Genomic DNA, 14,000 nt, shown 5'->3' with positions numbered 1-14,000 from the left:
TTTATCCTTGCTGTCACAGCCCTTATTTAGAACTTCATCTCTCACCTTTATTGCCAGATGTGTAATTTGTTTCCTTGCCCCCAAGTTTTCATCTTTCTCCACTGGCTAACAGCTTCCTAACCCGTATGCCTTGACAATGGTGCTTAGATATTAATCTTCTCAGCACTTCGGGCTGCTGAGCAGACTCAGACAGCTTGAACTCCTGAGCCAATAGCTTCCAGCTTGAAGGAGCCTGCTCCTTTTACCTCAGTGTGCTGTTTCAAAAGTTTCTGTGCCATGATGTGGAAAGGAGACTGCTCTGTAGGGGCTCCCTCGGCTCTGACCTCATGCTGCTTCCACCACCAAACAGCTTTATTGCGTTTTGTACCGTACTATTTATCAATCTCTGCTTCTGCTCAGGAACATCCCATCTATGCATACCTGGAATGATTTCCCTTCATCTATGCCTGGGAAACTTCTACCCTTCAAGTTTATATTCAAGCATCACTTTTTTTCAGGAAGTTTACTTAGACTTTCATAAGAGGTTAAGATACCCTTCCTCGTGTTCTGAAAATATTTTGTTCCCTAATTAATCTCATGTCAGTCTATCCCTTTGTAATATTGAAGAGAACTGTCTTGCTCACCTTTGTATCCTCTGCTGCTACTAGCATGGAGCCCTTGCAGGTAATAAGGTGAATGAGAATGATGCAGGAGAAAAGCAGACCAGGCTCACCTTTTTGTGCTTAGAGGTCAATAAAGTTCATGGTTCCATAAGCCAAAAAGAGAAGGGAAGTGTTATAACTGGTTCAAATGCAGCAAATAAAAAAAGCTATTGGATTTGGTCTAGTTACCTAAGAATCTTTGAGGGTAGGTTTAAATGTGATAGAAATCAAGTTTGGAAGGACTGAGATTGAGAAAAAGAGAGGAATAAAATATTAACTCCTTATCCAAAAGATGTCTTATGGTGAAGAACAGAAGAAAACAAAGGTTTACTGGGTTGTCTACTATCCCAATTCCCACTTTTGCAATTATGTAAGGCATTTACATGGTTCCAAAGAAAACCACGTTAACAAATCAGGCTCAAAGAAATCTAGTTTCCCTCTATAATTCCTTCTTCCCCCGAGTGGTATACATTTCCATTTGTTTTGGTTTATTCTTCCACTTTTCAAATATAAACAAATGTACATATTGTGTGCCACCCTTAGCTAAGGTAGCGTACTATACATTCTATACTTTCCTCACTTAATATATCCTGGAGATCTCTCCAGAAGAGTATGTATCTTCCCTGTTCTTTTTTACTGCCACTCACTAGATTGTGTAGATTTATCAGATTATTCAACTAGTCTCTCACAGATGGATATGTGAGTTGTTTCCAATCTACTGTTATTACAAATAGTGCCTCAATGAATAGCTTTGTGCATATTATGCATATTACTTCATATTTTTGCCAGCTTATCTCCAGAAACTTTACTTCTGTTCTCACCTAACACAATAACTCCATGCCATAGATAATGGGTCTCTATCTCATAAACTAAATGAATGAGACTCATGTAATAAGAAACAATTGCTGGAGTGCGCAGTAGTAAGCAACTTCAACAACACATTGCAGAATAACCCTTTAAAACATGGAATAAATACCTTCACTCCTACCTTACCATTCTCTTCCCTATATACTTACACCTTTCCTTCAACAGAAAGAGGTAAAGTTACTTTGCCAAGGAAAAAACTGCAAAGAATAAATAAGGAGTTCAGTTTTATTTTCTCTGTGCATTTGCAAAACACTTAGGACCAACAACAACAAAAAATAAAACCTCCTATGAAAAAGTTACACTTAAAAAAAAGCCTTATAGGGATTACTGCCTCAGCCCCAGGGAACTAGAGTAACTGTGACTGGTCCAAGGAACTGAAAACATGTTGGGAAGACATAACAGGAGGAAAGAGAATGAGAAATTACTGAGGGAGAGGGCCTCGAAGTGGGCCGCGAGGGGGAACTGGAGGCCTGGGAGTGGGTCTGGGTGGAGGGAGGGGCCCCCGCTGGTAGCCATAGGGTGGGGGTCGTGGAGGGCCAGTGTATCCATGAGGAGGCATCAGTGGAGGAGGTCCACGCATACCATGGGGAGGCATAGGTCCTGGGTGACCTGCAGCAAGAGAGAGAAAAGTTAGCAAAAGCAAGAAATAGGAGATAGTTGATACTGGCAGAATGTAGAGAAAGAATAGACAATGAGAAGCATTATAACAAGTAAAAGAAAGAAAGGGCAGGTGGTATGGGGCATGACAAAGGAAAATGCAAGAATATGGTATGTGAGGATGACAGAGGTGGCTAGAACGTACTCACCCATGGGAGATCCAAATGGAGGCCCTCGGGGGGGCATGCCCATTGGAGGAGGTCCAGGATGGGGTATTCCAGGTGGTGGTCGGGGTGGAGGCTGCCCTCCAGAGCCTGGGGGCCCGGCATGGGGGTGTCCTAAGCCATGAGGGCCATGATGGGCCAGCTGCATCTGGGACATCCCTATGAGAACAGAGGAAAGAGGACAAAAGGAAGATAAGAGAAGAGGGCAAATAAAATGGGGGAAGGAAGAGAACAAAAGGAAATAACAGCAGGAAAAGAGTATGGAAAATAAGGCTGGTAAAAAGTATCCTTTTCCTTGACCCCATTCCAACAGTACACCAATGAACTACCCAATCAACTCCTCATGAACTTCACTTGCTCCATCCATGATTTAAGTACTGTCACAGTGCTACAGAAGTATGTTAACAAATGGAATGATGATTTTTTTGATAGGATTTGGTAACATGGCAGAGATACTGTCTGAGTAAAGATCTAATTCTAAAGGATGAGTAAGAATTTTTCAGGTGGACAATAGGATGGAATAGAATATCCCAGGCAGGAAAGATAAGCATGTGCAAATCACAGGTTTGTCAAACAACACAGTATGTTCCAGGAAAACCAGTAACTCAGTAATCAGCAGTCGTGGGAGTAACGGGCAGGGGCCAGATCATGCAAAGCCTAAAATGCTATGGTAACGAGTTTGGGTTTTTAGCCAGATAAAAGAGAGCAACAGGAGAACTCTGAGCAAGGGTGTGTGAACATCTGTTTTAGAAAAATTATGAAAGTGAAACAAAGGTAGAGAAAATTGGAATTGAAATGTCAGTTAGAAAACTACTACAATAAATCAGGTATGAAATAATGAGGGTATAGGGCCTGAACTAGGGCACTGGCAGTGGGGGCTAATGGGTATTAGTAAGATATGGTATCAAGAGTAGGGTGATAGGAAATAATCAAATACTCCCAGAACTCTTAATTAAGCATCTGAAAACAAAGAATACTAGAGGAAGAATAGGTTTGAAAGGTAGGGATAGAAAAGTAGAGCTGTTATCTAAGCAGCAGGATTAAGGGTCTGGAATGCACATAACCATGGGCCTGAGATACAGATCCAGAAGGCATCAGTGTACAAGTAACAGAACTATGCAGAACAGAGAACCAACCCAAAACCTAAGTATAAGCAGAGAAAAATGAATCTGTTAAGGTGGCTGAGATTGAGGAGTCAAGAGAGATACATGGAGAATCCAGAAAAACCAGACACAAGATTTTCAAATAGAAAGATATAGACAGTTTCAAGTAGAGCAAAGGTCAAGCCAAATAAGGAGCAGAAGTGCCCCCTAAGATTTGCAATCAGGTAACTGCTGTGGGGTGGAAGTCAGAGGAGAGGATGGAAGTAAAAATTAAGACAACAAAAAATAAGCATAGCTCTTTCTTTGAAAAAATTTAAGAATAGAGACAGAGTTGGTGGTTAAACAGTATTTTGTGTTCTTATAAAAGAATGCCTGAAGAAAAGCCTCTAGGACTCTATTATTGTTGAGGACAAAGGGCAGGGGCTTAAGTGGTGATTGAGCTCCTCTACCAAGCTCATCCCTCCCTTTCCCAGAAAAGAACACCCACCTGGATGGGGCATCCCACCAGGTGGGAATGGGTGAGGATGTGAGTGCCCGTGTCCAGGATGTCCAGCCCCTGGGGTTCCTGCTGATGGGGGGCCATGTCCTCCAGCCCCAGGAGGCATAGGTGGTGGGGGCATGGCTGGGGGTATCCCAGGTGGAAGGGCTCCAGGAGGTGGCACTGGGGGTGGGAAGGAGCCAGGAGGAGGCATGCCTATAGGGGAAATGGAGAAAGAGTTAATGATAGTAAGGAGCAATCTGTCTTTATAAAGTGCCTGTTCCAGTCTGGCCTCTCCAGGCAAGAGAGCTCTTTTCCCCTCCTCTTAAGTCAGAAGCAATGTTAGACAACACCTTCAACCTGGAAAAACTCAACAACTTTCTTCCCCACCACAACCATCATCTCTCAATCCCTTTCTCATCATGTACTGATGCAATGTTTCCTTTATTGGGTTCTTTTTTCTTCTTCCTGCCCTCCTCTCCCCAACCACTACCCTAGACCCAAAACATTTTGAATCAAAAGCTTTACCTGGTGGAGGAAGCCCAGACCCTAGCGATGATACCACAGGATTGGGGGCAGAGGGTGGAGGGGGTGCGTCTGCAAACAGCTGATGAGGGCGGTCAGCCTGGGAAAGTGGATTCTGGGCTGCCAGAAGTCGTTCGGCTGCTGAGCCATGGCGCTCACCCTTGGAGTCCTTCTTGAATGCATAGGACACAGTGATAGGGCGGTTACAGAGATACTGCCCATTCATGGCCTCAATTGCTGCATCCGAAGCATCAAATGAAGCAAAATTAATAAAGGCATAACCTTTGGAGTTGCCTGTGTCAGGGTCCCGCATGATCTTGGGAGTTTGTAAGATGACTCCAAAGGCACTGAAAGTATCATAAAGCAGCTTCTCATCAATCTCTGGGTCCAGATTTCCAATGAAAATGTTGGCCCCCACATCTAGGTTTTTGTTGTGAGCTGATGCCTTGTTCACCCGTATTGGCTTCCCATAGAGTTTGATCATGTTCATGATCTTAATGGCATAGTCAGCATCTTCCTCACTCAAGAATTCCACAAAGCCATAGCCTGGGGAAGTAGAAGGAGGAAAGTTAACAACTTAAGCAAAGTGACTAAAATAAGGTATAACTCGTTCATCTTTGAAAGAACGAAGAACAATTAATAACCTCACTTCAACTGAGAATGCTTCCATATACAAACGTGAGCTAGGCTTAAAGAGAAAGAAATCTTAGGTTGCTCATTCCAAAACAGTTGTGAATATTGCTGGGGCGCTCTAGGAGCAGTTTGTCCCCTAATGTAACATAATACATCTCTTACCACGTACTCACCTTGGTGCTGACCAGTGACTCTATCCTTTGGCATGTGGGTGTTGACTACTGGCCCTGCCTGGAGAAATAGCTCCCACAGCAGTGGTTCGCTAACCTTCTCATCCAGGCCTCCCACATACACAGTGGCATCTAGAGAGGGAGAGCAGGAGATAAGCGCAGAGATGAGAATATAACAGGAAAAAAGGAGGTGGTGGGAACATGAGGATGGAACCGAGCCGGGGATTTAGGGGTGGAGATCGGTATAGAAGCAAAAAGAAAAAGATTAAAAACGTCATTAAGCCCTTACACCTCCTTTCTCCAGTTACTAGAGAAGCTTCTTAAGGGGATTGCACACAGAATCACACCCACAGGCCTCAGCTCGCACCCGGCTACCCTCCAGCCAGCAGGCACGGGGGCCGGACTCGTGCCCTCCGGGGGGTATGGGGTGGGTTCCAGTTTCCCGCCCCCGCAGAAACACTGCTTGTTCTAGTCGGGGCCTCCCAGCTCCCCTGAGCCCATTCCGGACTCATCCCTTCCAGTCACCCTGGTTCCGCTCGGAGATCGGCCCGGCCGCCATGGCGAAACAGCTCCCGCCGTCTCCAAGCAGCGATCCCGCCCTCCGACCTTTGTCACCGATTCCACTTCCGGGACAAAGGTGGACGTGAGGTAGTGAGCGGGGGACGCGGGGAGGAGACGGAAGCGGCCGCGGCCATTTTAGGAACCGCGGACACCCGCCGTCCCTGGAATTACGGAGTCCTTGTGATGAGGTCCCGTCCGGTGCAAGCGGTGAGGGCAGGGAAAGCGAAACAAACGCTCAGACGCACCTCAGGCAGTATTAGACATTAACGGATTCCACTGCTTCCCAAAATGTAAATTCGAAAGCTGAATGGACAAAATTTTCATTTCATAAACTTTGTTGCCAGTGGTCTTTTTGTTTCCCCAAAGAAGGGAGTGCTGAGGAACTCCCCACCCCTCCGCCCCAACTCCCAAGGATTCGGATGCCTCCGGACGCAGGGGCAGCTCTCTACCCTACCTACATTCTTTGGGCAGGTGCGGCCTCACAGCCCTGGCCCGGGCTGCAGGTATTTCGTTTTCCCTCGGGAGGGGATTGCGGAATGTCTGAGCTGCGGAGGCGTATGAGCTCTCCGAAGTCATTATTGCATGCGGGGTGAGGGGAAGCTAAGGTTCAGCGATGCAGTATGACCCAAGGTTGAGGGTTGGTTGATATTGAAGCCCAGAGATCTGGTTTGACTTTCAGAATACACCCCGACCCCAGCAACAACGTCTTGGTATGCTTTTGCCCCATCCACAGCTTAATGGGAAGCCTAAAAGACAACCCTTGTCCCAAATTACAGGAGAGAATTCACATCTCACCGCATCGATCTCCTTACTTCCTTAGCATCCACAAGGTGGATGCCATCCTCTTGGGTCACACGCACACTCCACCTACCGCTCTCTTAGGATCCTTTATTCTGACACAAGAAACACTGCTAGCAATGTATATAAATACTGTGCTTTAATGAACTTCTTAAATAGAAATGTCACTAGAAAAATACACAATTGGAAAAGACAGGGTCCGTCTCCCACATCCACCCACATCTACTCCATACCCATGTAAAACTAAAGGGAAGAAATAGAAATGGGAATTAAAGCAGCAGCAAGAGGAGGTGAGAATGAGGTCTCTGAGCCATCTTGTGGAGACTGAGGAACAGCATCTCTGATCTCAGTTTTAAACAGCTGGATATCCAAAAGGAATGGAATCACTTTGAAAAAAAAAGGCAATCATGTGGACTGATTTGTTTCTGCCTCAAATCACAAATCGTCAAAAGCAAAGGAAGCACTTGTTTTTTAATTCTTTAAATTCGTTCCAATCAAATTTTATATATATGTGTATGTGTGTGTGTGTGTATATATATATATATATATATATATATATATATATATATATATATATATATATATATATATATACACATAAGTTGTGAGAACCCAAACAGGACAGGGCAAGAGTTGGAGAGAAAGTTAGCACCATCCATCTGCAATGAAAAGTCACTGGGCTTGATGAGGATTGCAATGTAAAAGCAATAGCAGATAAGAAAAATCGAATTAGGACCCTCCCTCACCCCAGACGGCCCTTGCCCTGCCCATGAAAAAGTCAGAAATTCCATTGGGATTGGTAAAGAGTGGTATTTGGATCTCTTTCCTTGGAGTTATCTTTAGGAGATACTCTTGGTGTCCATTTTCTTAATAGCTCCTGAAGATGGGTTAGTTCTTCCTGGAGGCCAGAGATTGTGGGAGCTGAGAGGCCTATCTGAGGAGGGGGTGAAAAGAGGCAGAGGAATGTTACTGCAACTCTAGTTCTCTTCGAAGAACTGCTACTTACAACATTTTTTTAAATTGAAGAATAATTGACATATAATATCCTATTGGTTTCAGGTACATAAGTGATTCAGCATTTTTATATATTATGAAATGATCCCCACAATAAGTCTAGTTACCATCACTTCTAGCACCTTCCAACTATGCCCTAGGTTCCACAAGCAGTTTCTCCCACACTGCATACTCCCAAACTTATCCACTTTAATACCAGCAGGATTCACTTCCCAATCCCTCTAGCCCTTTGCCTTTCCAGCTCCTGGAAACATCAGGTTTCTCTAGAATATCTGGTTCAATAGTCAAGCCCGTTTTCCCACTCCTAATCCCTACCTTCCCTTCTCACCTGGATCTCAGGCCTTCCCCTCAGGTAGCAGCGTCTCCACAGCCTGATCTGGGGTCCCAGATACCCAGGCAGCAGCAGTCCCGGGGGTAAAGGGCAAGCTCCCCAGTGTGAGGGAAGCCCCCACTCCTGATCAGCCAGGCTTTCAGAGGAGATGGCAGGTCGAGGCAGCCAACGAGAAGAGACTGCCAGTAGGGAAGAACTGTCCCGCCAAGGACAGAGCTGATTCAGGGGAGTCAGGGTCCCTCTAGAGAAGAGCCAGACAGAACTGGGAGGTCCAGGAACCATGAAGCTTGGCTAAAGGGGAAAGAGAAATCAACTAGCAACCTAAAACCCAGATGATCCCAGGTTTCCCAAACTGGGTCAGGAAGGAATGTCCAGCTGCCAACCACTCTTGCTGCACTAGTGTTAGAACTATAAGCCTCCCCCCAATAACTCTTTAACTACTCTCCTCATTAGATTTCAAACCGGTCATCAGGACTGATTAAAGTTGGTTTTAAGGAAACTTGTAAAACACGTGTATGAGATAGGAAGACTAGTAAACAAAAATGGAGACAAAAAGGATGCCCTCTGTGCTATTCTAGGATTTCCAGCTTCCAGGGGACTATAGTGACAGCTACAGAAGAGAGATGGGATAGCTTTTCCCGGTGAACTCAGGCACTGTTTCTTCCACTTCTCCCTTGTGAGAAGGCCAAGGGAATTTTTAGGACGTTTAGACACCTTACCTGCTGTCTAGCGAGCCAGGAATCTGGGCAGTGTTCTGGGTCATAGCCAGTATTATGGAACTGAAGTGTCTGTTCATAGCTGTAGCGTAAATCCCAGTCCCAGACAGATAGCTTCAGGTTAATAGAGTTTCCAGCCAGGGGCTTTGAGTTATAGATACACCCTGAGGTATAGACCTGCGTATAGGAGTTAAACTGGACAGAGGAAATGAGAAAAAGGATGGTTAAACAAAAAAATGTATATATAATCCTTTTCCCAAGTCTAGAGAGAAATGAAACTCTGACCTCTTACTCTAGGAGGAAAGTCCAGTCCTGTGAATGAGCACCACCCTCCCCCTTTCCCACCTACAGACCTCATTTTTCATAAATAAGGACTAAACTTCAGAGAGTACTTCTTAATGGGGGAAAAAAAGACAAGCCAAAACTGGAAGTCACTGACCTTTGGCTTTCCACCACTTGGCTTTCCACGCTCCCAGGGAGTATCTCTCAAGAATGTGAGGGTGTCGGGAACCCTGACACTGTCATGAAGAGCGAGAAGGAAAAACTCAGAGAATTCAAACTCAGCTGGAAACTGCTGGAGGAGCTGCCAGACACAGTCAAGGAAGAGGAGAAACACTGGTGCCTGAGAAGAGGGAAATTTTAAGAGGTAAGAAGGGATTGTGAGGACCTAAATAACAAAATGATGAGGGACAAGGGACAGGGCCACTAAGGAGGTCAGGGAATGGAAATCTGAATAAAGAACAGTAGGGAGTTGTGGTACCTCAGTCAACTGAGTTTCCCTTTGAGGTCAGTTTAACTTTCAGGCCCCTTCTGACCTGATTCACCACCAATGAATTATATAATAAAATCTCATCCCCATACTCCTTTAGTAATACCCCCAATACCTCCCAAAACATTCTCACCTCTTCACTGGCCCCAGCTCCCCCAAGTCGGGTGAGGAAGGGATGTCCAGCTGCCACCCACTCTCGCTGCACTAGTGATTGGAATCCAAGCAGTGTTCGGGCTTCAGGGGCTGAAAGCAGCTGGACGAGTGAAGAGAGGAGGCCATTGAAATCACGGTCACCATGCTCTGGATGATAGAAGGGACAAAGAAGGAGGGGCCAGGAAACTGAGGCAGAAGAGAATGAGGAAAGTAAACATGGCAGGAATAAGTGAGAGGCACAGAAGGGAAAAGTTTGGGGTAGGTAGGATTGAGAGGGCATATAGAAGTGAAGAAAAAACAAAGATCTTAAATGATTCACTTCATAGACTCCACTTGGATAGAAATACCCAGCTTTACAAATAGGAGGCAGAATCATAAATCTGAAACCAACTTCCACATTGTCCTTTCCCACCCCAACCCCAATCCCCATCCACTGATGGAAGGATGGGAACAGAGGGCAGAGAACGCTGCTATTCTGGACTACCCGCTGTAGCAGGAAGGCAGAGGTAGTGCTTAATGACGAGTTAGAACTTGTGAGAGTCCCTAGTACCAGGAGAGGAGAATGTAGCCCTGGAAGGGAGCAAGGAAGACTTGTGGGCCTCCCTCCCAGTCAGGTGGGTAAAGGAAAAAGGTGAGGAAAGGAATGGGTTGACCCAAGAAACTCACCTTGAAGTACTACAGAGCGAACCCTGGATGTCACTAAGACTGAGATGTCACTGGCCTTTCGAAGACAAGACCTGGAGAGGCAGGTGAGGAAAGAAAAGGCTAAGCCTGGAGGGAGGGCATGATGGGTTATGGGATGGAATAGAGTCTGACTCCAGAATCCTGCCACTTTTCCTTCTAAGGAGCAGCAAATAACAGTCTTCTTGGAAACCAAGGAGAAGAGTTAATGGAAGGCCACTTACAAGTCCAAGTTGACAGATGAGGGAGGTTGGGGTTTGAATATATATATATATATATCTCATGACTTAAAAAAGAGGGACTACCTGACATAGTCCAGCCATCGTGTTCCTTCCAGGGCTGAGAGCCATTTATCCTCAGCTACAGATGAATCTGAGAGAAAGCAGAGCAGTTAAAAGGACAAAGAAATGGGGAGAATTTGGGATTTAGGATTCAGCGTTTATAGCCTGAAGGGTTAAGAGTAAGTTGGGTAGTGGTTGCCTAGGGCTGGAGCCAGGAATGAGAATTATGTATAAATGGCCATGACGCTCATAAAATTAAATTTGTTGTGATGGTTGTACAACCTTTTAGATATAATAAAATTCACTGAACTGTACACTTAAGATGGGTAAAGGGTGAATTTTATATATGTAAATTATATCTCAAAACAGTTAAAAGAATACTTTGGAGTCAGGAAGACAGGAATCATGAGTCTATGAGAGATGGAAGTAGAGTAGAAAACTAAGGTTCATTGGGTTGAAAGGTTACTCATCTATAGCAGACTAAAAGGGCAAATCAGGTTAGGATCAACAGACCTAGGGGTGGGGGTAAAGGGCCAAAGGTTACTCTCACCAGGCAGGCAGAGGGCCCTCAGCCTCAAGTGGGCAACTTGGACATCTGCAAGATTAGGCAGCTCATCCATAGTGTCTACCAGGACAACATCTGAATGCCCAGCCTGGAGCATCGACTCTACTGCTCTGGAGGGGAGCAAGTCAGAAAGTAAGGGAGCAAATCTGCCCTGAACATCTAACCCTTGATTCTGTTCATCAAACCTCCCCTCACCTGATATCCTCCTTGTTAGGGTCACTGGCTGTGTAGAAGCCGCTACAGCGGAGGAGATCACTACCCCCAGGATGATGCCAGGACAGGCGCTTCAGATGGGTAAGAGGGGGATCATTGTAGGAGAAACTCCTACCCCACTTTCCCTTGCCCCCACCCTGACCTCCCACAACCCTCTGATCCCCAGCTATTACCCCCATGCTCACACTGACCGGTCCACGGCCCTGGTGGAAGTGGCCAAATGCTCTCTTGACCTCACTGTCCAGGGTTCGGTTAGGGACCCAGAAATAATTTGGGAGGCTGTGAAATTGAGAGTATGTCACAGCTTGGCTCAGTAACCTCATTATAATGCAAAGCTCTTGTCATATGAAAGCTGCTTAGGAGGGGATCATTCTAAGGGCTCGGTTTTAGAGATCTCGGAGGTAGGGGGGATAGCTTTGTGGATGTCCCTAGGAGGCTGGAATTGGTGGGAAGGAAATATGACCCTAGATTTAGAGGGTCAGAAAACTGTAGGAAGACTGGGAGAGCAGCAGGGGTTGGGGTGGACTGTGGGATCACCTGGTAGCTATGTCGAACCTCTCATTGACGGTGCTGACCCTCCAGCCCCTGGCCCCCTGCTTTTTCCGCTCAGTCTCCCAGTCTTCTGATGCCTCCAAGAGGGGAATAGGTGGTTTTCTGGAGCCAGAACTCTGGCCTAGGGCAGAAGGGAGGCACAGAGGTGAAAGAAGAACCAGAGAGTTGCTCAGCTCTTTTTTTAGCCAGTCCCTGCTTTTTCAGACTCTTCACCCTTTCCTTACCCTAAAGCACCCTCACTCACCAGCCTTGCTCAGGGTTATCCCTGCATATTGCTGGGCTTGACTGCTCTGAGCTCTGGCTTGGACAATGGCCATGGTCACCTGTGGAGGAAAGGACATCCCATCCTTTGGCTCAGACTGAAGAAGTGAAAAGAAGGAAATGGAGCCCTTGTGTTGCTCCACTGTCTTTGCAACCAACAGAGAACAATAAAGGCAACAGTCAGGTAGGGAATAAGGTCAGGAGAACACATCCAGAACCACAGGATCACAAATGTTAATTCTAGGAGGAATTTTAGAAATAATCTCATCTAACCCTCCCTGGTTTTCAAAGGGAGAAGCTTGCCCACAGTCACACTCCTGGTAATTGGCAGGGCCAGGCTAGAATTCAGGTCCCTAATTCTCATTATGCTATCATTTATCCCAGCCTTTTAGCCTCTCATTGAGGAGAGAAGCAGACAGAATGATGGGAGGGATCCTGGGAAGTGGGAATTGCCAGGGAAAGGATCCCAAGGCTCTACAGGGAGGAGCAGTCCTTGGGTTGGGGCCTTCTTACCTGAAAAGCCTGAGGCTCTAGTCCTCCAGCCTCAAAACCAACTCTGAGCAGGCGGAAATCTCGGCCATGAATCAGAATCTCCTCAGGGATAAATTTAAGCGGGGACCCTGGACGGAGGAGCTGGATGCGGGATAGGCCACTCACTGAAGTCAAGAGTTGGAGAGCAGTGTAGCCATGGATCAGGATCCCTCTAGTAGGAACACTCCCATCCCACCCCACTTCATTCGTGGCTGCCCTCTGAGAACAGAGGAAGAATGAAGAAGGGTCCCAACACCCCCAGCAAACTCCTTCACCAAACCTCCACACTTACCTGCCTCCAATCGCCCAATGTTGACCAGGGCAAAATCATATTCACTGCTCAGGGGAGTCTCCTAGAACGAGCATACCACTGAGGCTAAAGACATCTGAAATCTCATTCATTGTCTCATTCATCTGAAATCTCAAATCTACTTTGGCAGCCCCTAACCTCCCTCAAGATAGTCCCCACTGAGTATCCATGATACATTCAAAAAGACAGCCCTGAAGCATAATTCTCACTCTCTCACCTCCTGTAATGTTTATCTAAATCCTTCTAGACTCCCTTACCCATTTCTTACTAGCTATCCTTCCTTTGTTGCCCTAAACATCTCACCTGACTCCGCTGCCATCCATTGGGCTGGAAGGTGACTCTCAAGTTAGTGCAGATCAGGGTTCCAGGCAATTGAGGTTCCAGCCCCTTCCTCACCCCTGGGGCCCATGCTAGGATCTGCTCCCCTACAAGGGGAAGAAGAGAAGTCAGGTTATGACTGTTCCCAGTGTTACCCACTTCTCTGAAATGGGAGGATCTAAAGGGGAAGATAAAACCTGCCCCTAGCACCGGCAGAATGAAAGTTTAGGAGTAGAGAATTTGTATTCTTCTACTATAGAGCCTAGAACAGTGCCTGACACATACTAGGCACTCAGATTTTATTTATTGAGGAAATAAATGAGAAAAGAAATAACAGGTTCAAGAAAACAGGGGCCATCAAGGTCCAGCCAGATCTGGCCTGAGAAGAGAGCAAAGGCAGAAGTGTGCTGAGCCAGGAGTACAGGGGTACCTTTGGCAAGATTTGACACAAAATTTGAGTAGGATGAAATTTGGGGGAGCCTTTGGAGATCAGAAGTATCCGAAGGGCATTATTACCTGGGAGGCATCCAGAGGCCTGGCAGCTGCCAAGCTGATGAGTCCTGGGCTCTAGCATTGCACTTCCCTGGGCAGATTTTGGTCCAGAGAGCTACAAAGGGTGTAGGTTAATCCCCAGGCCTCTCCAACCCTGGGGTCTCAGATTACCTCAACAGCCACCTCTGGAGGCCTACATTCTCACTTTCAGGGGAA

The 14,000-nt window shown here is 46.2% G+C and overlaps 2 protein-coding genes and 1 long non-coding RNA gene across 7 annotated transcripts in view; 1 reads left to right on the top strand and 2 right to left on the bottom strand.

Moving 5' to 3' along the window:
• Positions 1-1,715: 1,715 nt before the first annotated feature.
• Positions 1,716-5,905, bottom strand: SF3B4 (splicing factor 3b subunit 4). Its single transcript, XM_017671644.3, has 6 exons — positions 5,764-5,905; positions 5,242-5,370; positions 4,439-4,981; positions 3,920-4,126; positions 2,315-2,488; positions 1,716-2,117 (listed from the first exon to the last, which is right to left on the bottom strand). Exons 1-6 carry the CDS (start codon positions 5,795-5,797, stop codon positions 1,930-1,932), a joined length of 1,275 nt encoding a protein of 424 aa, XP_017527133.1. The 5' UTR covers positions 5,798-5,905; the 3' UTR covers positions 1,716-1,929.
• Positions 5,905-14,000, top strand: part of LOC108404174 (uncharacterized) — a 26,904-nt gene continuing 18,808 nt past the window's right edge. For 2 of the 4 annotated variants that reach the window (XR_001854880.3, XR_001854879.3), the window contains exons 1-3: positions 6,058-6,302; positions 9,135-9,304; positions 11,322-11,401. This is a non-coding gene — a long non-coding RNA (uncharacterized lncRNA). Of the gene's footprint in view, positions 6,303-9,134; positions 9,305-11,095; positions 11,240-11,321; positions 11,402-14,000 lie in introns of all 4 variants that reach the window. The other 2 variants (XR_012130345.1, XR_001854878.3) reach the window with 2 other exon arrangements.
• Positions 6,720-14,000, bottom strand: part of MTMR11 (myotubularin related protein 11) — a 9,915-nt gene continuing 2,634 nt past the window's right edge. The window contains exons 3-18 of one of the 2 annotated variants that reach the window (XM_017671640.3): positions 13,809-13,899; positions 13,278-13,399; positions 12,957-13,017; positions 12,647-12,789; positions 12,117-12,195; positions 11,858-11,993; positions 11,512-11,599; positions 11,303-11,391; positions 11,093-11,217; positions 10,567-10,633; positions 10,247-10,317; positions 9,561-9,766; positions 9,098-9,280; positions 8,662-8,853; positions 7,940-8,233; positions 6,720-7,531 (exon numbers count right to left, since the gene is read on the bottom strand). In XM_017671640.3, coding sequence (XP_017527129.1) covers positions 7,376-7,531; positions 7,940-8,233; positions 8,662-8,853; positions 9,098-9,280; positions 9,561-9,766; positions 10,247-10,317; positions 10,567-10,633; positions 11,093-11,217; positions 11,303-11,391; positions 11,512-11,599; positions 11,858-11,993; positions 12,117-12,195; positions 12,647-12,789; positions 12,957-13,017; positions 13,278-13,399; positions 13,809-13,899 — 2,103 coding nt within the window. In that variant the 3' untranslated portion in view covers positions 6,720-7,375. The remainder of the gene's footprint in view (positions 7,532-7,939; positions 8,234-8,661; positions 8,854-9,097; positions 9,281-9,560; positions 9,767-10,246; positions 10,318-10,566; positions 10,634-11,092; positions 11,218-11,302; positions 11,392-11,511; positions 11,600-11,857; positions 11,994-12,116; positions 12,196-12,646; positions 12,790-12,956; positions 13,018-13,277; positions 13,400-13,808; positions 13,900-14,000) is intronic. The other variant, XM_017671641.3, reaches the window with a different exon arrangement.

The sequence above is a fragment of the Manis javanica genome, chromosome 4 (genome assembly GCF_040802235.1).
Source record: "Manis javanica isolate MJ-LG chromosome 4, MJ_LKY, whole genome shotgun sequence".
Classification (NCBI taxonomy): domain Eukaryota; kingdom Metazoa; phylum Chordata; class Mammalia; order Pholidota; family Manidae; genus Manis; species Manis javanica.
The sequence above is the reverse complement of the archived record's forward strand: the minus strand, read 5'-3'. Positions and strand labels throughout refer to the sequence as shown.